General features: G+C 39.4%; 1 protein-coding gene across 2 annotated transcripts; it reads right to left on the bottom strand.

Annotated features, from left to right (window-relative positions):
* Positions 1-7490: 7490 nt before the first annotated feature.
* On the bottom strand, positions 7491-25915 carry nol10 (nucleolar protein 10). 2 transcript variants are annotated; one of them, XM_041972159.1, is made up of 21 exons: positions 25737-25915; positions 25116-25161; positions 24908-25006; positions 24748-24825; positions 24633-24670; positions 23484-23620; positions 23335-23400; positions 23186-23246; positions 22975-23060; positions 22677-22755; positions 20967-21116; positions 19503-19569; positions 18272-18324; positions 15184-15310; positions 12496-12575; positions 12269-12367; positions 11900-11995; positions 10132-10305; positions 9571-9884; positions 9136-9238; positions 7491-8088 (listed from the first exon to the last, which is right to left on the bottom strand). In XM_041972159.1, exons 1-21 carry the CDS (start codon positions 25800-25802, stop codon positions 7948-7950), a joined length of 2160 nt encoding a protein of 719 aa, XP_041828093.1. In that variant the 5' UTR covers positions 25803-25915; the 3' UTR covers positions 7491-7947. The 2 variants fall into 2 exon arrangements, with proteins under 2 accessions (XP_041828093.1, XP_041828094.1); XM_041972160.1 differs by having other exon boundaries at positions 9577-9884.
* Positions 25916-26892: the final 977 nt, after the last annotated feature.

Genomic DNA, 26892 nt, shown 5'->3' with positions numbered 1-26892 from the left:
CCTCCTGATGGATGTACTACCTAACGACCATGACAACTAAAAGGACACATGGAAGTAAGAGGACAGTGACGTTTCAAACGGAAGTATCAATTTATGTACTATAAGAAAGTTTAAATGGGTCTTTAAGGTGTTATTTATCCCAATCAGCGCTCTAGCACCTATCAAACAAAGTTTGTACTGTAGTTTTAAAGCTCAGAGGGTTCTCACTTCACATACAAAGATGTTTGTCCATTCAGAGACACCGTAGTAAAAATGGTGGTACAAATATGGCAGCTGCCATATATGTAGACACACTGCAAGTAAATATAAATAGTTCATTCAAAAAGAAAAAAACACGTTATTTTAGTAAAGTAATTAGATACCAATAAAAACACATTTAAATATTTAAATTTTAATTAATTTAAATTAAAAATATGTTATGTTTTTCTATCCTTCGATTTGTTTTACACAATGCATCTTTAACAGATTCCACATTAATACTTTCACATGCAGTCGCTCTCAGAAGCACCCTGTTCACAGAATCACTGAAAGAGCTAACATCTTTTCTTATTTTAAAACATTACTACAACAATCTTTCAGATTTCTTTCAATGTAAGATTTTATCAAGTTTTTTACTTCAGCTCAGACATGTGGGCTGCTTCAGTTTGTTGAGTCCATTCTAATCCTCCAAATAAAAATTATTTCCAATGTTTACATGTTATATTTATACTAGAAAAGAGCTCAGAAAGCTTCATCCTCTGCTAAATACAACGTCCTAACTATATATAAGGAAATAAACTGTATCAATTTCAGAATTAGAAAATCTTCCTTTGTTGTGGTGTGGCTTAAGTTTAATAAATTTAGTCCGTTGATTATGAAATGCATCATCTGCTTCTACACTTTTTGTGTAGAAACTTCATTAAAATATTAAAGCGAAGTGATTGAGGATGTTGATGATCAGAGGAACATCTGGGAGAAACCAGCATGACTCAGCTGTCTCTTGCACTTAATGACGCTCTTATGAAATAGTATTTCAGAGCATCCTGTCTGCATGGCCGGATGGACGTTTTAAGCAAAACAGGAGACTGAGTTTAGACAAAACATTCACTGAACTGTACTGCTTTATATTTTTTCACCTTTGAACAGTAGGAAAAAGTGGTAATGTGTCATCTATCAATATGTGGGGTCTAGAGGCCACCTATGCATACATCTTTATCTAAATTCTTCTTTGCAGTTTTTACACAGAGAAAAGAAATCATCATGTGTCTGGTTTTATCTTGGATTCTATTGTAGATGCCACCAACCCCAGGTGTAGTTCAATAAATGTGAAATATCTTTTGTTAAATCACAAATTAGCTCCTTTGCCTGCAATGTCTCTGTGAGACAATAACGGAAAGTTTAATTCTTTGAGTTCTGATCACATGACCAACCACTGACTGTCACGTGACAGTAAAGTCTACCTATAAATGTTGCTCAGGAGTAATACCATAACTGCCTTATTTCTCTAAGTCACTGTTTAAACTGGTTGCAACCAGTTCATTTAAACTGACCCACTCACCGGAAGTCTAGGGGAAGCATGGATTCAGAGGTCAAGGATTGCAGGTGTTAAAACCTCATAAGAGGTTAACACGCGAAATCCATGCAGGCTTGACCTCAGTATAGCTAAACATTTCTGACTGGACCAGACAGATACTTATGAGACTGGAAATCTTATTGTCTCTGTGCATGGCTTTAGTTTCATATGAACAGATGGTAATCCAGTCTGACAGCTGGGCAGAGTTTAAACCATTGCACTATAACCAGCTAGCCACAGACAGTAACCACATAATTGCTAAATGTGCAACACGTTTGATCTGAATTAAACATGCTGCTGCTCCTTGTGTCACTGCACGCTAGAATAAAATAAGTGGGATATATAATGTGACTTTTAGGGGCAAAGACATTCCAGGGAAGGAATAGAGGTAAAGCTCAGTATTTTCACAGAATCCAAAGAGAGTAAGTGGCCTGTAATTAAGGTTTGGCTGTAGCGTCAGGCATGCTACCACAACATCTTTTAAAAAGTCAATTAAAGGTTTGCTTTGTGTGTGTGTCTGCTGGCTGGGCTCATCCGAGACTTGTTCATTCACAAAGCTGACATCATACAGCCGATACCTTCTTCTCAGCTTTAGTAATCCACCTTTCAGCCCATGAGCAAAAACTGCAGGATTAACTTGTGTTTTTCTTTATTTGTAAGGATCCTGCTGCTACAAATACTAATCAAAAGAATGATGTTAAAAAGCCTGTTATGTCTTATATACAGATTTTGGGATTGTTTTGTGGAGGAAACTATTAAAATGAATGCACATGCTTTCAAATAAAAAAGAATAAATGAAAATAAGGAGTTATTTTTAATGTTTGCATAGCTGCAGAAATCTGAAAAGCTTTGTTTTACCCCCTGTCTCTTTAAGCCCACCTTTCATAAGGGGTTGCTCTGACTGCTCATCTCATTGGTTAAAATTTTCAGTTGTTTTCTGAAGAATTCCAAACTTCTTGCATGATGGTGCAGATTAATAATGGAAGAAAAAGCTGGACAGCATGAAATATGATGTTTCAGATGAGCTAAGCTGCAGTGTCTTTTAAGGGAAGAAGTATCTATTGTCTGTGTAAACGTTGGGGTTTGTTTGTCTGCAGAGATCAAAAAGTTCTTTAACTCACTAAATGAAAGGAAGAACCAAAGCAAGCATGTCGCGTCTTTGATGCTACAATGTGATGTGCAATTGTTTAAGTAATAAATAATAGAACACTTTATTTATATGTCACTTTTGTAAACAAATTAAGAAAAAAGTTAATAATTTCACTCTATTAAAAACAGGAAAAAAAGAGGAAAAAGAAGAAAAAGGTAAAATGAAATAAAACAACTTAAAAAATAACATATTTAGTGCTGTTTTATCTTTTTGATAAACTTAAATAAGAAACTTTGTGTATTTCAGTTATTTCTGAGATTTGAATTAACGCAATCAACCAAAGAAGAGTTGTTGATGTTATGATTTGTTCATGTTGAGCAACAGGAGCGCAGATTTAGGATCTTTTAACTAAGTATTTAATTTAATATTATTTATTTAATAGGGACAGATACAATAAACATAGATTATTGTGTTAAAATAATCTGATGCATGTATCACAGTGTTTATAGCCATGGCTAATTTCCACATTTGAGTCCTCATACCCCACTGTATTTCAAAAGAACATATTGTACTTAATCTAATTTATTTTACTTGATCTTATGACTGCTTTGTCATTGTTGAAATTGTAGCAAAGCCTACACTAATGCATCCAACTGCTTTCCATGGATCCACCAAGCCCGTGTAATACAGCTGAGGAGTCACCAGCTGTAATTACATGCACAACAGTATTCAGATATTAACCAGTGTTCTGGAAGAACCTAACTCTAAAAAGACACCAACATTTAAAGAGCATTTTCAGGTTACCTTAACCCAGATAAGATTAATATTCATAAGCATGAATAGAATTAAGCTGTGTGCGATATAATGTGGGTATAACGTTCACTGGACTGGTTTGAAGTTTGCCCCTGTGACAAATTCTGGTATTTAATTTAATACAATTTAGTTTTATTTATGTAGTACTAATTCCCAATAAAGGTAATTTTGTAAGAAAAAAGAGATGTTAACCTCATGAGATAAAATGTTCAGTGTCATCTTTTACAAATAAAGAGGCTAAAGGGGATCATTCCCTCCATCACATTATTCCTCCAAGTTCAGTGTTGGTGATGCTGCAGTGCTCCCAGTGATTGTCTGCTTTGTTTTCTTAGAGAGGCTATAGGATGTTTTCTTTTAAGTTTCTTTACAGGTGTAGCAGCTGGTTGTCTGGTTTCCCTTTTTCGGTTGTACTGTTGCTTCTATTGCTCCATCTGTCAGGTCCAGCATAAGCATGTAACTTAGCAATAACTAAACGAACAGTGCTCAAGCATCAAAGGGAGCTTTAATCCACAAAGCTTTATTTCTATCAGATCCACTAAGATCCTTTTGGCAAAGCAAATTTGTTCAGCACAACAAGGCAGTCAGACCATCATCATGCTTGCTATGATGCTGGACAGGACAAGTTAAAGGGAAAAAAACAAAACAATACAATGTCAAGGTAGTGTGTGTATATATGTGTATTTGATCCGAAAGCCAATTTAATATTATTGAAGGTTGTTATTTGTGCTTCTTGCATGGTCTAAACAGTCAAAGAGCAGAGATAAGACAACATCAGGGACATGTCCCACTTCTTTGAGTTAAGTCTCTCTTCAACTTTAGTTTCTTTAGTCAAGGGAAAACAGTAAAAATATCAATAGTTGTTATCCTAAAGGTATAAAAAAAAAAAAATAGTTGAGTCTAGTTCCAATCTAAAAATACATATAAAAGGATTGCAATAATGAAATTTGACCTCACAGCTGCTCAACCTGCCAACTCTGCTCCTACTGTTTAATCTAACTCTGCTGACTCATCATCTCTTCTTCATTCAGGGTTGAGCTGCCAAGACTTTGTTCACTCGGCAGTTTGGAGACAGGGACAAAAAAAAAGTAAGGGACCATATTTTCACTAGAACATCTTTTGTGTGCTCCTGGGTTGGCCTGAAGCTTGGTGAAAAGGCTGCGTCAGCACATTTCACGCCATTGATCCATTTGCAGGAAAAGGACTGAGACAGAAGAGATGGCTCCCGGCTTTTTACTTTAGGTGTCACAGTTTTTCCTTCTGCTCCATGACACTTTAGAAGAAAGGGGTAGAAGCAGACTGCTTTCTGAAAAGTAATTATTATTTGATGATCTCACCCCCTCCTCATCACAGATAATAAAAACATTTGGCTGTGCATCGGTCGATATTAAACTGCCAGTTTTAAAGTCTAATGGTTCTACCTAAGCTTGGCATCAATGGGAACATAACCTCTGGGTGTACAAACTAGTTTTCATTGAGGATGCCAAGGTCAGGGAGCAATGAAAATGCACTTATTTCACATTTTTTCTTCAAAGAAACAAACATGCTAATCATAACGGCTCTGAAACTGACAACTACCACCTCCACTTGTTGTAGCTGGTGAACCTTTGCTCAAAGAATACTTTTTAACACTGTTTTGGTGTAAAAATAGCATTACTGACATAAAGAGCAACTTCTACATTTCTTAAAAATGTTGGATAAAAAAAACCAGCGGAGTATCACTACTGTAATATTCTAATGAAAATATAACTGTCTTATTACTCAGACATATTCCTGATGTTCAAGATTATTCAGAGGCTGGCTTAATATTATTTATATTCACTATTTATGTCTTGTACAGTTTATATTTTTTATGTTGCATTTATAGCTTTACATAGTCTTATCTGTATTTTGTTTTTAATATAACTTTTTTTTCTCTATTCTGGTTTTACTGTTGTTTGTTTACCTGTCCAGGGAATGCAGATGCAAATTAGTTCTTAAATAAATACGTAAATAAATAAATAAAGAAGCACTTTCTTGAGATGATGTAATGTATTTGTCTGTCTGGGCCAGTGTCAAACAGAAGATGCCTCTTGGCAGGTTTCCAGTTTTCCGGGTGAGTGAAACTACTATGAAGCCTGGATATTGGGGTCTTCATTGAATTGTTTAGAGGCAGACATTAAATAAAACTGATTGATCTGCAGCCCTTTGTTGCAAAGCTTAAGATTAAAAATCCACTCTGATGGTTTCATATTCTTCTAAAATCTTTTCTTTTGTAATCAACACACCACATCAGCATTTCTTAACAAATTTCACAGGCTGTGGATCTTTCACCACAAAGCCTGCTGGAGATTTGTGTGATGGTTTAAGGCCCGACGGGCCCTCTAACCACGGACACAGGTGGTCTCACTTTTTGCATCAGGTTTAAATGGGTTGAACGCTGTTCCTTTAGTGTTGTTTTGGTTGACCCACTTCCAATGTCCTAATTGTGAGTTGTCATGGTGAAGTCATTGTGAAAGTAAATGGGGATGATTTGCCCGGAACATCAGATGACATTTTGCTCAGTTTTGTTATTTGTTGCATAGAGAAACAGTATCACTGATGTCCCAACACCAAAGAGGGAAGTAGGCTGCAGCTTTGTTATCAGACTCTGCACTGATGACAATCTCAACAAATCCTATTTGCTATCATTGACAATGTGGATGGTCCCAAGATGTTTATCATTTTTAATTAAAGCTAATAGGTATATTAAAAGCAAACAACAATAAAGCAAACCAGAGTAAAATATGACTTAAAAGTTAAATTTTTGTCTATGAGCTGCTCTGCATTCAGTCACAAAAAACCTGACATGAGTTCAAATGAGCCTGGGGGCCAGTGACCTCCCTCATGTTTGAACTGGGCCAATGCTGGCACAGGGAGGTCATACCATCATCACGGTGGGGAAGGGCAGGACACCTAGGCAGGCCCTCTTTTCTAAGAAGTTGCCTCATCACATTTCACTTCCCTCTCACTTGTATTTCTGACGTCCAGTTCTGTGCAGAAATCTCCCCCTTTGCTGTAATCTTTAAAAGTGGTCTTGAGACATATGTCTGAGATTTCTGAAGGTCTTTCAACATTTTTATTTGGACATTTACCGTCCTTTACTCAAGTCTTTGTAACTAAAACATTTTAAATGAATGAGATTTTTGATGAATTAGCAAAGAACCAGTTTCAAATTGGATCTTTAGGTTCTTTGTAACTAGCAACCTAATAGCTAACAGTTTTACAGACAGAAAATAGGATTTTAGCAGCAACAAGATGATTCCCAAACGGCTGTCAGCTGGAAACTTGGCTTATCTCAGCATGGAGGCAGAAACTGGACACATGGACGACAAAATAAGAAGAGTCAGGACTAAAAAACAGCAGATGAACAAATTCAGCAAAGACTTGAAACCTGAGAGATGCATCTGGACCTTCAGTTGATCCATCCGAAGCCTCATCAGAAATGGTCTCCATGGAAACGTGGCTGTCAAGAAGCCATTTTCAAGGAAGAGAAACAGGGAGAAAAGGCTGAGGTAGGTCACATGACAAGAACTGGACTGAAGGTCAGTGGCAACATATTCCTCAGAACCAGGACCTCAACATTATTGAAGCAGCGTGGGATCATCTGGACACAGAACAGAACAAAAGCCAGAAACATCCAAAGAAGAGCTTTGGAAAGTCCTTCAAGAAGCCCGGAGAACCATTCCTGAAGACTTCTTAAAAGAAATGACTAGAAAGCTTATCTAGGTTCAGACTGAGGAAAAATAAAGCCGCTCAGACATGATATTGACTTGAGAGTTCTCCAAACTGTTCTTGGCCTTATACACTGCATTTCTTTTGTTCATGTTGAAACAAATCGCTGCACCTATGTTCTTGTTTCCTGGTCACATAAAGAAATGTGGTGTGGCTCAAGACTTTCACAAAATTCTGTAAGCGAGTGCAAATCTGCTGTGAAGGAAACACCCGTAGATCTCAAGTTATTTGAGTTATTTGGAAAGAAATTGTTGATTCAAATAATAAAAATGAAGCAGATTGGTAAATCTTGTACTAAATATAATTTGTACATGGTTTGTTAAATCACAGTTAAAAAATCAACATTATCAAACAGCATAAAAAATACAACATTTTTGTGAGATTTGTTTTCTTCCTCTGCTTGTCTTACATAAAAATCTCAGAGCTTTTTCTGTCTCATTCCTCTTCAGGCCTCCGCTGCTGTCCAGACACATAAATAACAGCCTGAAATTACATTTATACAAGCAGTGACAGAGGTAAATCTTTTTATAACAGACTGAATTTGCAGAGAGCGGCTAAACAGCTCAGACCACCCAGGAGCAGGACAGACGTGTCAGTTCATCAGTCTTTGTCTTTTCCAGTCGAACAGCCTCTCTCCAACCTTCCCACTGGGTCAGAGGCGACTTCATGGAAGAAACTACACAGCTTTGACTTTAGTGGGAGGGTTCTGGTGTCTCAGCTGACACTTAGAGAAGGATTCTTGTCAGTAGCGGCCTCTTCCTCTGCCTCTTCCTCGCCAGCCTCTTCCTCTGCCGCTGCTCAGGTGTCCGGCCGAGCGTCTCAGCTTCTTCCTCTCCTCGTGGTGCTCACGCTCCAGCTGCTGCTGCTTCCTCTGCTGCTCCGACTGCAAAACAGGAAACAAACCTGTTAAATAAACTTCGACTGTGGGTCCACAACAGATAATTAAAGAAAGGTTTTAAATTTTATGCTTTATAAGAGCTTTGTGGTTTGCTGACGCTTGAGTTTTAAATCATCTACATGTGAGCAGGTTACCATTATCATCATGTTAGTTTATTGCTAAAGTACTGATCACTGGACCAGCTATTTATCTTTGAAAGATCCTGGAGGATACTAAGAAATCTGTCCAACCAGTCTTTCTGTATTTTGTGGAGATATCCCAGATATCCACCAAAAATTCTGCTCGTAACCTTCATGGACAGAATTTCTAGGCCCAGCAAAGAGATGTAGAATTAACATCTTTGTTTTTTGCAGATGACATGATTCTGGTACCTTTATTGTGTTGAGAGTGCACACAGAGCCAGTTTGCAGCTGAGTGTGAAGAAGGTAGGATGGGAATAAGCACCAGTCTGATGCAGGAAAGTGTGGAATGGCCACGCTGGGTTGGGAGTAAGACCCTGCCTCAGATGGAGATGCATCTTGTGAGTTTTATTCGTGAATCAGGGGAGAATATGGCAAACCTGAGGTCATGTGGGAAGTGACTGAAAGAACGAAGTTGTGAATACAAGCAGCTGAAATGAGCTTGAGCTGCTTGAGGAACTCGGTCATCTGGGAACACCTTGGTCAGGATGATTCTGGACATGCCCCACTTGTAGGACGCTTTGGTTTTAATTTTTAGGAGTTTGGATTTCTCTGCTGGCGTGGAAAGAACCACCTACAGAGCTAGTGGAGGTAGCGTTGGTGTCTGCTCAGACTGTCTCCCCCATTATCTGCCCCAGAGTTGAATTAATTCAACTTTTTAAAGTTTTATTTAGTTTTGCTTTTGTTCCATTTTGGTTAGTATAGTTATATTTTACACCTTTGTACTGACTTATGAAAAATATGGAATCTGTCCTGTCCGGGATGAACATTTAGACCATCTGAGCTCATTCTCATCCCCTTCACTACTGGCTGCAGCATGGACAACACTGAACAGTGATGCAAAAATATTTACCTTTTTGAGAGTGAAGGTCAGCTGTTTGCTGCCCACTGCCGTGTCAGCCATGTTGCTGCTTCCGGAGTGTTCCTCCAGCTTCAGCCGGTCCTCCAGAGAAGCCCTGGAAGAAACACAGAATACTAATAAGCATCCAAACAGCATACAGGGAGTGTAAAGTGTCTTTTTTTGTTTAAATATAGTTTATTTGAACATAAAGGCAAAAATATAAAAAAGGGAAGTAAAAAAAAAAGTCCCCATTCAAAAGGGAACAGGAGTAATGCCACCCCAGTAAAAGTTATACATACAGATATATATATATACACCCCAGTTATTAAAAACTATTGTCATAAAGTTTAGTTAACTGTATACAGTGCAGGTAAGGTGATCCTGCCTTTAGCAGCCCTGAATGTGAGAGTCTCACTCAATAAACCAAAAACATTTCCCAACACGTACTTCTGCAGTTTCTGCTTGCGGGCCATGTCATTAAAACTTCTGAACTCCTCTCCAGCTTTGAGCTCATAAAACTGTGGCTGACTGCTCTTCTGGTCCTCAGCCATGTTGGAGGTTCTTGCTTCTTTGTTCTCCTCCCTCTCCAGCAGGTCAGTGTTGCGGTCTGCTTCCTTTCTCTCTTGCCGCCGGCGGTCTCTGTCCTCCTGCCGCAGCAACCTCCGCTGCTCCCTCAGCTCCTCCACCCAGCTCTTGTCGTCGTCTGAGCTCTCCTCCTCAGAGCTGGCTCGACCCTCTGGTTCCTCTTCGTCTTCAGCCGCCTGGACAGAGATGTAATGCAGAGTAATTCACTTCATCCTATTCAATGGTCTTGACCACGTCAGGAAAAATTACAGAGGCAGAGAAACTATTTCCAAACGTAATCATGATATTTGGAAGGGTCCTTCTGGCAAAAAAAGTCACAATCTCTTCATTAGACTGGTTTTAATGTCTTCATTCCCAAAAGCTTGGAGACCACCAAAAATAATAAGAATTCGAGAGCAAAACAACAGCAAATGTCAGCGTTACCTGTTGGGCAGCAGCCTGCTGAGCCAGCAGACGCAGCTTCTTCTTCCTTTTTTGCTCCACCTTGGAGACGATGGGGTTAAGCAGCCGGAACTCCTCGCTCTGCTCATCCACCTGGTAGTCTGGGTTTTCAAACATAACCTTGAAACGGTCATCCCCCAGGATGCTGGGAAGAACCTGCAGTTGTGCAAAACAAATGGTTGAAATGTCCGATTGAGAGATAACTAGCTAATACGACCTGCTGCACGATGCTGCGACGGGAAGCATCAGCATCCCCAGAGCTCCAGAGTGACTTTATTCCCAGTTTGTTTTTAATCTCAGGACCACCTGAGAGCTGATGTAAGATTGTCTTTGTTATTATAATAAGGGATAAAAACAGAGCTGGACAGACCAAATATTGTTTGGTTTTCTTCCCCAAATGAAAATGAATTCAGATCATCTCCTGCAAAGATTACGCTCACATGATTTATGTGGATTTTGGACAGAAAGCAACACTATTTAATGTCTGTATGGAGCCAGGACAGGAATATACGTTTTATAACTTGTATCTCCTTATCTGTAACAAGTTTTACATACAAATCACATCTGCAGTACAAGTCAGTTTTACACACACGAGTCAATCACTGAGATAGGAGGGCTGCGATCCTCCATAACCAAACATGCTGTGTAGAAAAGTACCGCTACCACTGCCTGACAAGGCCAGCATGGCTGTCCCAGCTCCCTCAAGGTGAGTCTGCTAATTTTCACGCCTCCACTATTAGCCAGTTCCTTGAATGCTTTTTATTTATTCATAAACCACAAACCTTCAGGGAGCTATGGTGGTTGCACTGGCCTTGGTCAGCTCTCTGTGACTGGTTAGTGATTTGAGTAATCTGATTGGTTCTTGAGTTCGTGTGTAAAATGTGGAACAAATGTTTTGTACTTGTAAAACTGTGTTTTCTGACTTGCAGAATGAATCCGTACTTGTGAATTTGATATGTACCTGTACTTGTTAAAACTCACAAATATGGAGAAATAAGTAATAAAGCTTGTGTCCCTCCTCGCAACAAGATTATGGAGCATAAAGTACGCTGGGATGTGTGCACTGATGGAACTGCTGCCCCCCTTTTTGCAGCATTTTGTAGGCAGGAATTTTCTCACTGATCTGCAAAAGAAATCTTACTCTATCTCAGTGGTTAATATTTATTTGCTGAAGTCCATCTGCATGAAACAGAACATGCATGCACAAGGTGCTACTGATGTGTAAATCTGTAACTAAAACTTAACAGGAGATAAGTGGCAACACATAAAAGTCAAATAAGCAATTTCCCCACTGAGGGACTAATAATGGCTTTTCTTATTCTTTAAGTTAATGGCTAGGCCAGCGGTCTTCAACCTTCACAATCCAAAGAGCCATTTTTTCCATTAACTTATAATTTTTAATGAATATCTACTATAGGAAATTTATTTTTGAAGAGCCACATTTCTATTTTTAGGTTTTAAAATAAAGAAAAACATAAAACATTTGCAAAAAGACAGACATTATTCTATGAGATGTAGACATTTCACTGGGCTAGGCTAACTTTTTTGCTAACAGACAACCTAAATCTGCTAGATTCAAGGCCAGAAATTATAAAAGTTGACTGGCAACTGTCCTATTTAGAAAAAAAAAGAAAAAGCAAGTAACTAATTTAGTGAGAAAAGTGGCAGATGGAACAAAACCACAAAGAAACTCCAGCGTTGACCATCCCGGAGCTCAGACAGTGCATGACATATTAAAATGTTTACCTACCTTGCCCTTCTTTTTCCTGGAAGTCTCAGCTGTTGCTTCATCATCACCCTCCTCCATCAGCTTGAGAGCCAGCTCTTTGTTCACCTTAGGCAACGTCTGTCACACCCAGAACAGATTGTACATTTCATTACACGTAAACACAGCATGACGTCAGGACAACGGAATGCGAGACAGAAGGACACATTATTACCAATACTGTGAAACTGCTACGTGTAATGATCGGGGTGTGAATTAAGTTTGTTTCAGACACAGCTGGAAGAAACAAGAATAATCCTGTTTGATGCGTTCATGTAACAACATAAAAATGGGGACATGGTGGAACATGAGAGGATGATAAAAGGAAGTGAACATCTTGTTAGGACTTCTCACCTTAACTTGGACCCTGTGGGTTCTGGACTCCTCAATCTTCTGGCGGATCTTATCCTTGCGATATTCCTCGTATGCAAATGGGTTCGCCATGCTTTTCACCTGTGGCCAGAACAACAGTGAATGCTTGCAGTAATTTCTGAGACCTGTACCATGATTGCTCAGGAGCTTTTCACAGATCAGCTAATATCTGATAAAGTGACGTGTTGACAGAGTGGTAGACACTGTACCTTGTGATAAAGCCTGATGTCCATGAAGAAACCATGCATGTAGGCTCTCAGGAGGTTTGATCCCACCAGGTGAGACAAACCTGAAGCAAATTAAAAAAAAAAAAGATTTTTTCCTTTCAATAAAAGGCACATTCATCTTTTACTATAAAGACAAACCTGGGGAAAAAAGTAATAAACAAATTAAATCTGATTCCCGTGGTTGTTGTTCCTGAAGGATTAACCCTACAAACTGGTGATTCTCTACATTTTGACTCTTTCTATCTTTGTTTGAATATCTCTCACACTTCTAACACTTCTGCTAAAAGAAGGCGACATACTCGTGTTGTTTAGAGAATAGATTTGAATAACGTTTCAGATCCCTGATTCCCAGAAAACAAATCCTAAATACTTTACTGATACTCTGACTTTTTCCTCTGACACTAGGGGGAAAGTTTGTTTTCAGACTGAAAAGTCCCATGGATTGATTAATTGTCATAAAATCTGATTAACACATTAACTTCCACCTATCTGGTCGGGTCGGGGGGGCAGCTGCTTAAGTGAGGAACCCCAGACTTCGCTCTTCCTGGCCACATGTGCCAGCTTGTCTGGGGGAATCGAGAGGTGTTCTTTGGCCAGCCGAGAAATATAGTCCCTTTCATTTGCCCTCGTCTTTCTACAAGGTCTCCTCCCGGGGGGACGTGCCCAGAACACCTCACCAGTTAGGCGTCCAGGAGGCATCCTGACCAGATGCCGAGCCACCTCATCTGGCTTCTCTGGATGCCAGATGAGGTGGCTCTCACTATCTCACTATCTACAGCTCGTGACCATAGGTGGAGTTAGGAGCGTACATCAAATGGTAAAGCGAGAACCTCACTTTTCGGCTCAGTTCCTTCTTCACAACAACCGACCGATGCAGAGTCCGCATCACTGCAGACGCCGCACCGATTCGCCTGTCGATCTCCCGCTCCATGTTTCCCTCACTCGTAAACAAGACCCTGAGATACTCTAATTCCTCCACAGGACCTCATTCTCGACCCTGAGGGGAAACTCCACCTTTTCCCTGCTGAAGACCATGGTTTCGGATTTGGAGGTGCCGACTTTTATCCCAGCTGCTGCTTGTTGACCCTTCTTTCATGTACTCTTCACCCCCAACGAGTCCATGAAGATGGCCGTCCTTCTGATGGAGGTTTTCCTTCCTGCTTTTTGTCCTGATGGAGGTTTTCCGTCCTGGTTCTGGTTCTGATGGAAGGTTGTCCTCTCTGCTGTCCCCTCACACAGCTCAGAATGGAGGATTGAATAAAAGAGAAAACCTGATGCAAACTGTTGGTTTCCTTAGCTAGGTAATTATTTTTATGAATTGGTTTATATTCTAAATTGGACTAATATAACAAACTGGAATTGTTTTAATTGGATTATAACTGAACTGGAATGTGTTTAAAAGTACTTTGAGATGATTTTGTTGTGAACTGGTGCTTTAATAAAATTTCTCCATCAAAGTGACTCATTACCCTCTGGTCCATTTAATATATTGTGCTTATTAAGAGATGTTAACACATTAATGCATGAATGAACGAAGGAAAACACCCTTTTTTGACCCTTTGCATGCAGACATTTAATTTAATATTTTATATCACTGCAGAGTTGATGTTATAGCCTATTTAAGTTTCCTATATTGTAATAATCTTTTACCAATGTGATTTGGTAAGGATTAGAAATACATATACATGCAGAGAAGACATATATTACTATATAATACCAGTTTTGTTGCATCATATTTGGCTGAATTTACCCAAGTAAAGACAAAAAACCCTAAACTGCATGCAGAAATGAGCATGAGCAGTATAAAGTATAGTTTAAGGACATCTTGAGTATCTAAATGTAACTGGCAGTTGCAGCTGCAGGGTTGACGTGACAGGACAGACCTGCTGAGGCAGATCATGCTAACCTGTGAGAACATGTGAATATAAGGACCCAGAATGTGGAGCAATTAGCTTTTCCTGGGAGCTGCCACGAATACGTTGCACTAAGTAGACCCCAACAGCCGCGTGGTTACCTAACAGGACTACATTACGCGGCTCCTGTAAATCAACACCACGTCCAACTCCCCCTCTTCTTTTATTCCACATCAGCCAATCAGCTTCCTGCTTCTCGTCATTTGATCTCTCTTCTGCTGAGCCTGCATTCCAGTGTTCATTCAACCCTTCCAGTGTCCACTCCCTCTGCAATTCTTGTTCCCACCTCCCACAGCAGACTTTTCTTACCAAAAAAACCTCTCAATCATTCTCTTGGCCTCTACTTAGACCAGGGGTGTCCAGCTCTGGTCCTCCAGGGCCATAATCCTTCGGGTTTTCTATGTCTCCCATTTCCAACACAGGGAGCCAAATTAATGAGTCATTGTGCAGAACGTCATTGACTGATGGACACATTTAATTTGAGTCAGGTGTATTTAGGCAGGGATCCTTTGAAAACCTGCAGGATTATGGCCCTTAAGAACTGACAGGTTTCACTGAGGTGGTACACGGACTCACTTTGACTCACAGTTGTGGGTAAAACCAAGGAAATCTCTTTGCTTTCTGACCAAAACAGTCAAAATTGTGTTCTTTCTTTGGGGAAATCTTGGCAGTTTAACTTTAAAGGTTTTTTTTTTTTTACTCCACGTGTCACATTTAAGTGATTTCTGGGGGTTTCAATAAGGCGCTGAGGTCTCACCCAGATTTTCCAGGTCCTTCCGGGTGACAAACTTGTAATCATCGTACACCGTGCTCTCCGGGCTCTCCTCCAGCTCTTCGGTTAGGTTGTCCAGGAAGGAGCACCAGCGAGGTGCAGGGCCCAGAGCCTAAACACACAAATGCACACACACATACATTTGCTAGGTTCAGATTTAGACTGCTGGGTGAGTGTGAAACCTGTCGTGTATTTGTTGAAACAAAAATAGAAAGCTTCCTGCTCATGTTTCTATTCCAGTCGAAGGCAAATGACCCGCTCCCTTTTTCAGAGAATCAAAGAGGAACATTCTTACCGCTGTTAAGTATGCATTTAAACACAAGTTTCTCAACCATTCACCCACACGTCACTTCCACTTAGAGAAATGATCATGAATTTCCCTGCAAGGGATTAATAAAGTATTTCTGATTCTGATTCTGATCAATGATTAACATTCTAGCTACGCCACTGCACGAGTTTGCAGTTTTTTTTTATTTTTTTTTTATTTTATTATTCTTGGACAGTTAATTTCCCTCACTTTTATTTCACTATAGGCATATTTTTGGGACACCCCCTTTTTTTTTTCTCAGATTGTACACAATGCTGCAGCTTCAACCAGCAGAAGATTAGACACAGCTCTGGTTTTACTACCTCTCCACTGGTTACCAGTCCAGTTTAGAATGTAGTAACTGGTGATAACTTTTGGGGCTGTGCATGGCAACTCTGTATATTTCAGAACTGTTAAAGCTACATTTCTCTACATTTCTTGTTACCCCACACCTTGGAATCTCCGGTCATGTTCTGAGCTGGTTTTATTTCTACTTTAAAGGCAGAAACTTCATATCATTTGGTAACAACAGATTTACTCCAGGGCTGCCCAAGTCCAGTCATCGAGATCTACTATCCTGCAACTTTAAGATGAAGCCCTATTCCAACACACCTGAATCAAACAGCTGAATTTCTCCATCTGCATGTCATTCAGCTCTGCAGAAGCCTGATAACGAGCCATTCATTTGATTCAGCTGTGTTTGAGAAGGGCACCCCTGATCTACTCAAAGATTGGAGTTCCCCAAGGCTCCATTTTGGGCCTCCTTTTGTTAAGCATCTAGATGCTGCCGCTCATTTACATCATGGAAACAAACTAAATATCTGATCATAATTATGCTGATGACACTCCGCTCTATATTACTGTCTAACTCTGGTCCCATTCAAAGATTCAGTACATGCTTAAGACAAATCAGTTTTTGTATGTTCCAGAATTTTCTTCAGCTAAATAAAGATAAAACTGAAGTTATTGTGTTTGGAAACAAAGATGATTTCCAGCCTCAGATTAACCAGCTTTTTTCAACAATGTTAAAAACAAAGCATCAACCCAGAAATCTTGGTGTCATTTTGGACTTTGAGCTACATTTTAACAGCCATATTAAAGCAGCAACCAAATCAGCCAAGAATATTCCTAAAATAAGGGGACTGATGGCTCAGAATCTGTTTTCAGTATTTCTTGACTACTGTATGTTTTTAAAATACAAAAAAAAAAAAAAAAGACAACTGGAAGTAATCCAGATGTTGCTGCTTGTGTCCTTAAAAAGACCAAAATAAGGGAACACTCTGGTTCTCACACCGGGACACTGGCTGCCAGTGACAGAAAGAACTGATTTTAAAAATGTTGCTGCTGGTACTTAAGGCTCTGAATGGTTCTGGTTCAAAATATTTAACTAATCTACTGACACCATATGAGCCAACTATGAAGTGAGCTTTGCTTGTTTCATCATTGTACTGATTTGTTTTGATTCCTTAAAAAAAAAAAAAAAAAAAAAAAGGTAATGTTTTTTCATGCAGGATATCTAAACCTTGACATGTTTGTCACATCTAAGTAAATGTCTATAATAAAATCATATTTTGATATTTTAGTTTCTTTTTGGGGCTTTGAGGTCAACGGAAGCGTTTGAGTTAAATCAGCTGTCATATTGTCTCATATCAATTGCTGGCTTTATGAGCCAATCAAATAAAAAGTGTGTTGTGGCAGAATTTGTTTCTGCAAAAACTTAATCTGTATATTGTATCTAGATCAAACTTATGATTAACACCCCTAGAAGTTAGACTGTAAGATAAATACGCTGAGGTCAAGCAAATAATTGGCTAATGTAAGATTATTGTTTATTAATTAATTGACAAATGCCATCGTAGAATATATGAATATCCACAGAGGGCCTGAAGGTTTATAAAAACTCAGGATGCAAAGGAAAGGATTGCCAAGGGTCCAACTCCAGCTTCCTGCAGACTACATAGCAAGACAACTCTCAAAAAAAAGCATAAAACCCATGTCGTCTATATTTAGTGACAGACATTTTTCTGAGTGTAAAACTATTTTATGTAACACAAAACAAAAGCTGGGGGGTAGGGGGCAGGTCGACGAAGCGATCATTCACGCTGATGTTTCACCAACTTAAAATCAAAGGATGGATTCAACATTTCTGCTGCTGAATTTAATCTCCCGACACACATCCTGTTTTTCTGCATTTTCATTATAAAACAACATAAAGAAAAAATTATTTAAAACATATCAAATGGACTGAATTCAGAAAAGTTGAATCCAGTTAGCACACACTTAAAATATTTAACACTATCACTGCCACACACAACCTCCATCTACATCATATCGCTGTAGTGAGATGAACTTATCATGATGACCTTTAATTTAATGATCAATATCAACAAATTTGTGATGTGATCACCTTCCTCTGGAATGTTAGACAGAAAGCTCACCACCTCCGATCCATCATGGCTGCCATGAAGCCATTTACACAAAGCAAACTGGAGTTTACTGTAGACACACACACACTGGGATTTTCTGGAATAACTCAAGCAGATGTTGAGATCAAATCTGAGCCTCCAATACAAACAAGCCTCGTAAGCACAGGAAAATAAACAAACCACTAACTCTCGTACTCGTTTGCTCCCACGTGTCCTTAAACATTCACCTGAATCAGTGAGATGTGTAAACACAGCTGCGTACGCCTGTATCATCACAACAAATATGTTTTCTGGCACCATAAACAGCGAATGTGACTCATGTTTGTGTCTCTATACTCACTGGGATGTAAAATGTGTTCATCTTGGGATCTTCATTAGCGGTGAAGAGCATCCCTGTTAATGAGACGTGAAGACAGAAGCGCTGCAGTTATAAAGGCATGTTAGCTGTGAATTTCTGAAGTTTGGGATGCTGTGTCAAAATTATATAAAAACCAGAATGCAATGGTCTGGAAATCTCCTCAACCCATACCTTACTCCTACAAGAACATAAGATTCAAGAATTTTATTGTCATTTGAGCAGCATAAAAACAACAGTTTAACGCTGTGCACTGAAATTCAAAATAAAAGCCCAGTATTTACTAAACAATACAACACAATAATAAGAAAAATACATTTAAAATGAACAAATAAAATCAATAATCCCTTATATGTAGTAGTAGATGTTAAATAATACAGGATGTACAGTAGTTAACTGGTGAATGTTTGGTGTTACTCATGAGTGACGGCCTGAGGAAAGAAACAGCCTTGTGGTCGTTGACATCACCTGTAGCATCTCCTGCAGGGAAGTGGTGTAAAGAGTGTGTGCTGTGCGTGTGTGTGGGGGCTCTCCTGATAACCCTACTAGTGTAAATGTCCAGCAGTGATGGGAAGGTCACTCCAGAGATGTTTTATGCAGTTTTTATTACATTCGGAGGGCCGTCCGGTCCTGCAGGCAGCAGTTACCAACATACAAACAACATGCCAGATGTTGAAACTGACAGTTTATCATTTCATGGAAAATATGAGTTGATTGTGAATCTGATTGCAGCAACACAAAAAAGTAGTTCTGGGGTGATCAAATGGACGGCTCCTCCAGCTGTTTTTAATCTGTACAGATAACTTCACCAACTTTCTACAGATGTGTTGCTGCCATCAGATTCACTATGAGCTCATATTTTCCATGAAATACTCAAAATCTGACATGTTGTTTATGTTTATTAAATCATCGCATTCTGGTTATATTTACATTCATGCAGCTTCCCAACTTGGTTTACACATTAAACTGTTGTCTTAAACATATCCTGAGGCTGTGACTTATGTGTGGCCAAACAACATGAGGACAAAAGTCACATAACTTAATGAAGCTAAACAGTGATGGCAAATCTTCTCATGTCAAAGCCTTTAAGTCACTGAAGCAACAAAGTGAGATGGCGTGTAAATGATACAGAAGGATGGTCCCACCCAGAGGTAAAAAGAAGCTGAAGGAGTTTGAGTCAACCCTGTGTAAGAACCAGATGTTCTGCTGCTCTCACCTGAATTGGGATAGATGCAGACATCGTTTATGTTGGTCTGAGGTTGAATAGAGGAGAACAACTTTCCCTGCGACATGAGAGAAAAAAAAAAAGTTGATCAGGAAGGATGAGAATGTCAGACATCAGTCTCAGTGACCCTTTAAGTTTTCTAATCTTATTTAGTTTCTTTTACTGATCTTGAAAGAGTTTATATTAGTTTGCTTTCAATCTTTAAATTTCCATCCTCCCTCTTTGGAGTCCAGGAGGGAAACCCAGAAATCACTGTTCAGCTCCTTCATGGGAATCCCAAAGAGTTTGGCCATAAGGAATAAATATAATCTCTACTGCGACTCTTCCGTCTGCCTGAGGGTCTCCTCCTTTCAGCATGTGCTCAAATAACCTCCAAATAAAGACAAGCGGGACACCTTATCTCCAAGGCTGAGAACAGATTAGTCTTTAGAGGAAACTCATTTCCACTAGTTGTATCTGTGATCTCATGCTTTGTGTCAATGAACAAATCTCATGGCCATAAGTCAGTTATGCTCCACAAATTTATACAAATCTATAAATAATACATAACTGAAATTCTCATAGCTATAACATAACTAATTGATTTGAGAGGATGCCCAGAGGTGCATCCTCCCAAATCCGTGCCCAGTCATTTTCAAAGATGCTCCTCTGGTTTCAGGTCTTTAACGGACTGCAGTAATCGCACATTGGTTTGATTTTTAGGCACATGCTTTGGTAATTATCTGGTGGAAATATGAGCCTTTGCTCCAGTCTTTGCTGAGTCTTCCAGCCCCAATGTTAAAGAGAAAAACATCCCCACAGAATAACTGTGCCATGACTGTGTTCAGTGATGTGATATTCAGCTCCTTGTTTCCTCCACACATGCTGCTGGTTAATGTGGTCAAACAGTTCAATCTTTCCTTTAGCAGATTAGAGGATTTTGCATCTTATGATCAAAGAGTCCATGACAAAGTCCCTGCGGGCTGTCATGTACTTTCAGCGAGAAGGAAGATTGAGGGGTGGAGTGCTGCACTGAAGATTATCATTTTCTAAGATTATCCTCACCCCTAAAAAATAATTCCTTTATTTTCATACTTTCATCTCATCATAGTGGCCATTGGCCTGATTGGGAGCTCTCTGTCTTGAGAGGCTGTCTAAAGGACTAACAGCAGCAAGAACAACGAGCAGCTCACATTATTCCTCATGTATCTGAGAGTGCCCCCATGTGGCAGCAAAATGCTATAACACATAGATGTGTGTGTGCAGTTGCAGAGCATTGTCCAAAGCATCAGACCTTTCATCCCCAATGTGGTGAAAACATGATACATAAACAGAAAAAAAAATCTGATGTTTTCCATTTCCAAATGGAACTGCTGACTTTTCGGACACTTTAAATGTTGCGGACGTGCAAATCTGTCTGCTTGGTTTGCAAACTTGAAACAATGACAGCATCATGTCTGCACCATTGCTACTTACAGTGTCTTTGTTCCAGATCTTTATGATCTTGGAGTCAGCAGACACCACCAGGTCCAGCTGATTGAGGAAGTTGAGAGACTTGATTGGCAAATTGTAGAAGTGGTCTTTGACCAGCAGCGGCTGGCTGGAGCGCAGGTCGTACAACATCACCTGCACAACAACCAAGAAATGGAGAAATGAGCTTCTGAAGCCTGACGGGAACTGTGACATCCTTTCAGCAAAAACATCAAGAAACGTCTGCATGATGAAAAACATCAAACAGGCTCTGAACTTAATGCTTTAGGGGACATTATTAGCTTCATTGTTAACTACAGTGTGGATATAAAAAGTGGCTACACCCTTGACATTTTTCCACGTGTGGCCTATAACCTGAACAAGTCCACTGAAAATACAAACAGCAAAAAAACAGAACATACATTAAGCTGGTTTTATAGATTAATTAATTATTAATACTTAGCTGAGGCACCTTTTGATTTAACCCCAGTGTTCAGTCTTCTTGTGCAGGAGCTTATCAGCATGGAACGTCTTGGTATTATTTCTGACTCTTTGCAAACCTGCTTTAAATCTGTCAGGTTGTGAGGACTTCTCATGTTAAAAGCCTTTTCCAGGTCACCTCTCAGACTTTCTGTTGAGTTTAGGTCAGAGCTACTCAGTTCGGTCCGATGAGGGCTGCAGCCCTGCAGGTTTTTAATGTTTCCCTGCCATAACACACCTGACTCAAAATAATGAGTAAATGTGCTGAATTTCATTTGCTGTTGGATCTATTTGATTTAAGTCGGGTGTGTTGGTTCAGGGACACATTGAAAACCTGCAGGACTTCGCACCTCGTAGCACCAAACTAAGTAGACCTGGTTTAGCTTCTGTTCTGACTGGGCTTTTCTAAAACTTTCATTTCCATCTGGTGACACTGTTCCTGTGTTGACCTGCATGTCTGTTTGGGGTCATTTTCGTGTTGAAAGGTGAAATTTGTCTTCAGCTTCAACCTTCTGGCATATCCCAGCAGGTTTTGGGCTAAAAGTGACATTTGGTACTGTTAATAATTCCCTTCACCGTGACTAAAGCCACAGTTTGAGCTGAAGAAAAGCAACCCTAAAGCATAATACTGCCACCATCGTGCTTCATCATGGGGATGGTCTTCTTTAGGTGATGCAATGTTTTTTCTTTTGGAATTGTGGACAAAAAGTTCAAAACTTTGTCATATCAGACCAGAACACATTTTCCCACATGCTTTTTGGGAGAAATTTTTTTTTTTCCATTTGTTTTGATGTTTTTCTTTGTAAGAAACAGCTTCCATCTTGCAAGCCTACCTCATAGTCCAGACATGCGAAGAATACAACCAGATTTTCCTGCAGCTCCATCAGTGTTGCAGTCTCTTGGCAACATGACAATTTTGTCAAATTTGTGATGACTGGAATAATTTTGTACTCTTTTTCCTGACTGATACCTGTCATTAGTGAGATTCCTTTAATGTTTTGGAAGCTCTTTGTAAAGCATTTGCTGTGGAAAAAACTAAGGAAATGTCTGGAAAATCTTAATGAACTTTATTTCTTGTTCTTTAGTCACTGTAATTGATGATAAACAAGAAAACTGAATGATGGGATTAAATCAAAAGATTCTAACAAAGATGGTATGAAACCAGCTTATCGTAGTTATAGTTTAGTGTCACCCTGTAAAAGATTTTTCTTTCCAGTTAAGACTCTTGGGGCTCACCTGTCCTGTACTGGTTCCTACTGCCATGTTGAGGGAGCCGTTAAACTTCAGCGCACAGATTGAAGGCAAAGCTTGAACTCTGTCAGCAAATACGCAACCAGAATGTCGTCACATCAACAGAATTTAGAAGAAGTGAAAGAAAACAGATAAAATATGTGAGAATATCATGGAGACATAATGACGCACAGCTTGCAGCCTGTTTTTTCTTGGAGAAAAGCACCATGTGGCTGCATGTGCATCACGAGGCTGAGATCAGCGGTAATGACGCGACATCTTTGCGTGACAGCTCGATACTCACTCTGTTCCTTCAGAGAGGCTGCTCAGAGCGCAGTCCAGCGTGCCCACTCGGTTCCGGACACGGGGGTCCCAACATTCGACTCTTCCCTGCAGACCAAACAGAGGAAACTTTAAACCTTAACAGACATTTTTAGTCTTTTATTAGCAATAAACATTCACACTCACACAGTCACAAGTGCTTCTTGTCACACAAAATCTGTGATGGCGCTTACCTCAGAGGTTCCTGTCGCAAACAAATGGTGGACAGGGTTGATGTCGCACACATTGTTCTCTCTGGTTAAGAAAAGGGGATTCATGAAAATGAGCTTATCACATAGATCAGATATGAATGTCCAGGCTCAACAGGAGGGGCACGCCTTACACAGCATCAGTCTGAAGAGAGTTCAGGAAGCGTCCCTGTTCCAGGTTCAGTCTGTACACCTCTGAGCTGAAAGTTAAAGAAACAAAGAGACCATTACAGCAGCTGACTCCTGAAGAAGCAGCTAAAACACATCTACACAGAACACCCACCTCATCCCTACAAAGTACAGGTCACAGGAGGGGTAATGGTAGGAAAAGTCCCGGCCAAACTTTGGGATTCGGGTCTTGTAGTAGTGTCCATGCTGGGAGTGGAACTCGACGTAGCGATCCGAGTGCAGGAAGACCAGCTGCACAGAAACACGGAAAAACCAAAGTGAGGAACAACACACACAAGGAGCTGCTAAATGACAGAATAGAGAATAAAAACATAATTAGCAGGAAAATGATCTAAAACACATCCAGGCTTTTTTAAGTGTAATAATTTACTGCAGTTCATCCAAGAAACGTTACTTCAGGCTCAGAAACATGGATTTGCAGTAAACACTTTGAGTCACTTGTGTTAAATTCTTATCAAATTAATTATTATTGTTATTACAAATCATGCATCAGATTGGTTATTTAGCATCTCCATTTATAGTCTGAGTGACTGTGGTGTTTTGCTATCACTGTACATCTGGCTGTGTTTCACCTGCAGGACACCAACGACGCTTCAAAGTGACGACGTCGGCTAAAAACGCACTGCTGGACTGGAATAAAGAAAAAAGCATTGTCCACTGCTAGGCTTTTTTACAGGTTATCTCTACAGCAGCCCAACAATGACATCAACTGCAGAGAGTCATCTGCACATTGTTTCTACCTCATAAATAACCTCGAGCACCAAAACAAAGAGTTGAAAGCTGTTAGGGGTTCAGGAGCAATATGAAGAAATCAAAGATGAATTCAAGACAAAGTCCATTATTATATTGTAAATTACTTTTTCACCTTTTCTACCACCATCTTACAGTCAGAGGAAGAACATAAATCAGCTGAAAACCTATTAAAAAAAGTTTTAAGATTACTTGTTGTACAATACATACAATTTACATAATTGTTCTTTGATTTGAAGAATGTTTATGAAGTTTATGTCATCTTCATTCAACACAAGATAGTTTTTTTTTTTACTCTAGAGGAATTAAAATTAATTAATTATTTGCACAATATAAATGTAAAAATTAGGGATGACACAAATTCACAATCCATAACCCTACTGACCCAGTGCAGCTAACACAATCTGCAAGCGTAACTTCAGAGATCAGTCATTAATCCAAAAAACAGCAGCATGGGTAAAGTTAAGTGGTAAAATAGCACCCGGTGTCTCACCTTAGAGTAGTCGTCGGACAGGATGTCGAAGGCCACAACTATGAGAAAAGAAAGCCATCAAATGAAGTCGTCCACAAAGTGGAGGTAAAGCAACGAGAAGATGTAACCGACTTACCATCCGAATCCAAGCAACGCTCAAACTTCAGGGACAGCTGATAGGTGTCATAGCAGCGAATTCTAGGTTTGTAAGTACCTGAAAAATAATGAAATTAACCCTTAAACTTCTTTGAATAAAAATATCTCTCTGAACACTGAGTCTGCAGCGCTTGCCTTACCTGCTGCCAGGATAAACTGACCATCCCGGGACACCTTGATGGAAGTGCAAACTGTGGGCATCTCAAAGTCCTGGATGAGCTCAATCCTGCGTTGGATGTCTGAGGGGAGGGGGGGGGGGGGGGGGGGGGGAGATAGGGAAGTTATGACAATGGCAAACATTTTGGTGGAAATCTACCTGCAGAGCTGAAATTGTAGCTGTGAACTCACCAACATCTTTCTTCTGCAGTTGTCTTTTTTTCCTATCTGACAACCACTGCAGCAATACAGAGGTAACAAGGATTTGTTAAATAACTGCACAATGAAATCAGATAAAGCCATAGTAATCAGTTTTCTGCCTGATGTCACACTAATTTCTGCTCTATAAAAACACAACTGCCACAAGTAACTGAGCTTTAGTACCTTACATGTTGATCGGTGCTGAAACAAACATGGCTTGTCAGCACATTCTGGGTTTTTCGCAAATAGTTTTTATATATGAACATTTTACTAATGGGAGGTGTAGAATAAAGTGAGTTTGACTAAATATAACATTTTACAGTAATTTTTCCTCAATGAATATGTCAATTGCAGTTAGTTTACAGATCATATTAAGATTCAGACATGTCTATTCTCTTTGTTTTTTACAGTTACTGGGATTATAAAAAGTGTAATTAGTGGTACTTTCTCATGTGTCAACCCCATTTTAAGAGAGTTCAATGAGTACAGAAAGTGTTTTATCAGCAGTGACATGTCCTTCATAAACGCTTCTCGTAGCTAAATGAATTAGCTAGCAATGCAATAATTTAAAGCTAAGAGGGACACAACTACGGATCAAACTGTAGTTCTTACCTCTGGAAGAGACTTTCCGTGGCTTAAATTGTATATTTTCACATCGTTTACACTGGATAGCTGCATTGTTGAGGATAAACGCCGGTCTGCCCCCTCATAACACTGTAAAGTTACAGACCGGTGAAATGCACTTCATCCACGTTGTTGCCTTGAACCAAACACCGGAAGTCGTAATGAGTTTGGCAAAACTGGTCCGATTGGAAACCGCTTTCACCACCTTCATGTTTAAAGTTCCGGGTTTCAACAACTGCAACAAACAAACAAAAACAAAACAAACACACAAACAAACAAACAAACAAACAAACAAACAAACAAACAAACAAACAAACAAATAAATAAATAAGAACGACTTAGTGAATTGGGTTTGATTTCAGAAAGCTATAGAATAATAGAATTTGTAATGCTGTTCAAGAATTTAAAGTAAAATAAATGAAAATGTTACATTAGTTTTAAAGAATCTGATATTAAATGAAGCAACAAACTGAAATACTCCAATCAAAAGGACAACTGAGTTAGACCATCCAAATGTGCCCACATCCAAGCATTTGATTTCTTTCAAAGATCTCCAGATCTTTAATATTTCTTTATAATTTAAATGAGTCAGTGTCCCACATGAGGGGTAGCAACAGTTAAAAAAGAAAAATAAAATAAATAAAACAAAAGCTTCTTGTGACATTAATATTGCGTTGGACATGGCATAAATTCTTCCTCATTCAGTGAATGGTGACGCAGGAATATGACTCCCCACATGCCATCTTCTTAGCGCTCTGTAAAAGTCTCCTCTGACTCTACAGCACCCTCTCTGTGACACTCATATTGTAAAGTACAAGCAGCAATAAAATAATAGCTTCTCTTTTCACCTCTTCTCTTCACCTCAGACTCCCAGTACTTTGTTATCCTGCAGAAATACTCAGATAACTGTGCAGTTGTGGAGTATTTCAGGACTACAGGGAACTGCTGGACTACCTTGTAAAATGGTCACCTCAGTCTCAATAGGAATAATTATTGTGGATTTTAAGAGAGCTAAAGGAGAATGAGGTGTAGGACAATACTAGATGTGTTTACCTGAACGACATACTGAACTGGAAACTCAACACTGAAACTCTCTACAATAAGGGACAGAGCAGACTCTAATTTTTATTTAAGTTTGGTCCCG

The sequence above is a fragment of the Melanotaenia boesemani genome, chromosome 20 (assembly GCF_017639745.1).
Source record: "Melanotaenia boesemani isolate fMelBoe1 chromosome 20, fMelBoe1.pri, whole genome shotgun sequence".
Lineage (NCBI taxonomy): Eukaryota > Metazoa > Chordata > Actinopteri > Atheriniformes > Melanotaeniidae > Melanotaenia > Melanotaenia boesemani.
This window is presented reverse-complemented; position numbering and strand designations above follow the sequence as displayed.

What these genes read in the sequence shown, in the direction of transcription:
- nol10 (XM_041972159.1), bottom strand. Translation starts at nt 25,802, where the DNA reads ATGCAGCTATCCAGTGTAAACGATGTGAAAATATACAATTTAAGCCAC. An exon ending in TCAGTTTATCCTGGCAGCAG is followed by an intron (nt 24,826 to 24,907) that starts GTAAGGCAAGCG and finishes ATTATTTTTCAG; the next exon opens with GTACTTACAAACCTAGAATT. An exon ending in CCAGGAAAAAGAAGGGCAAG is followed by an intron (nt 10,306 to 11,899) that starts GTAGGTAAACAT and finishes GCACAACTGCAG; the next exon opens with GTTCTTCCCAGCATCCTGGG.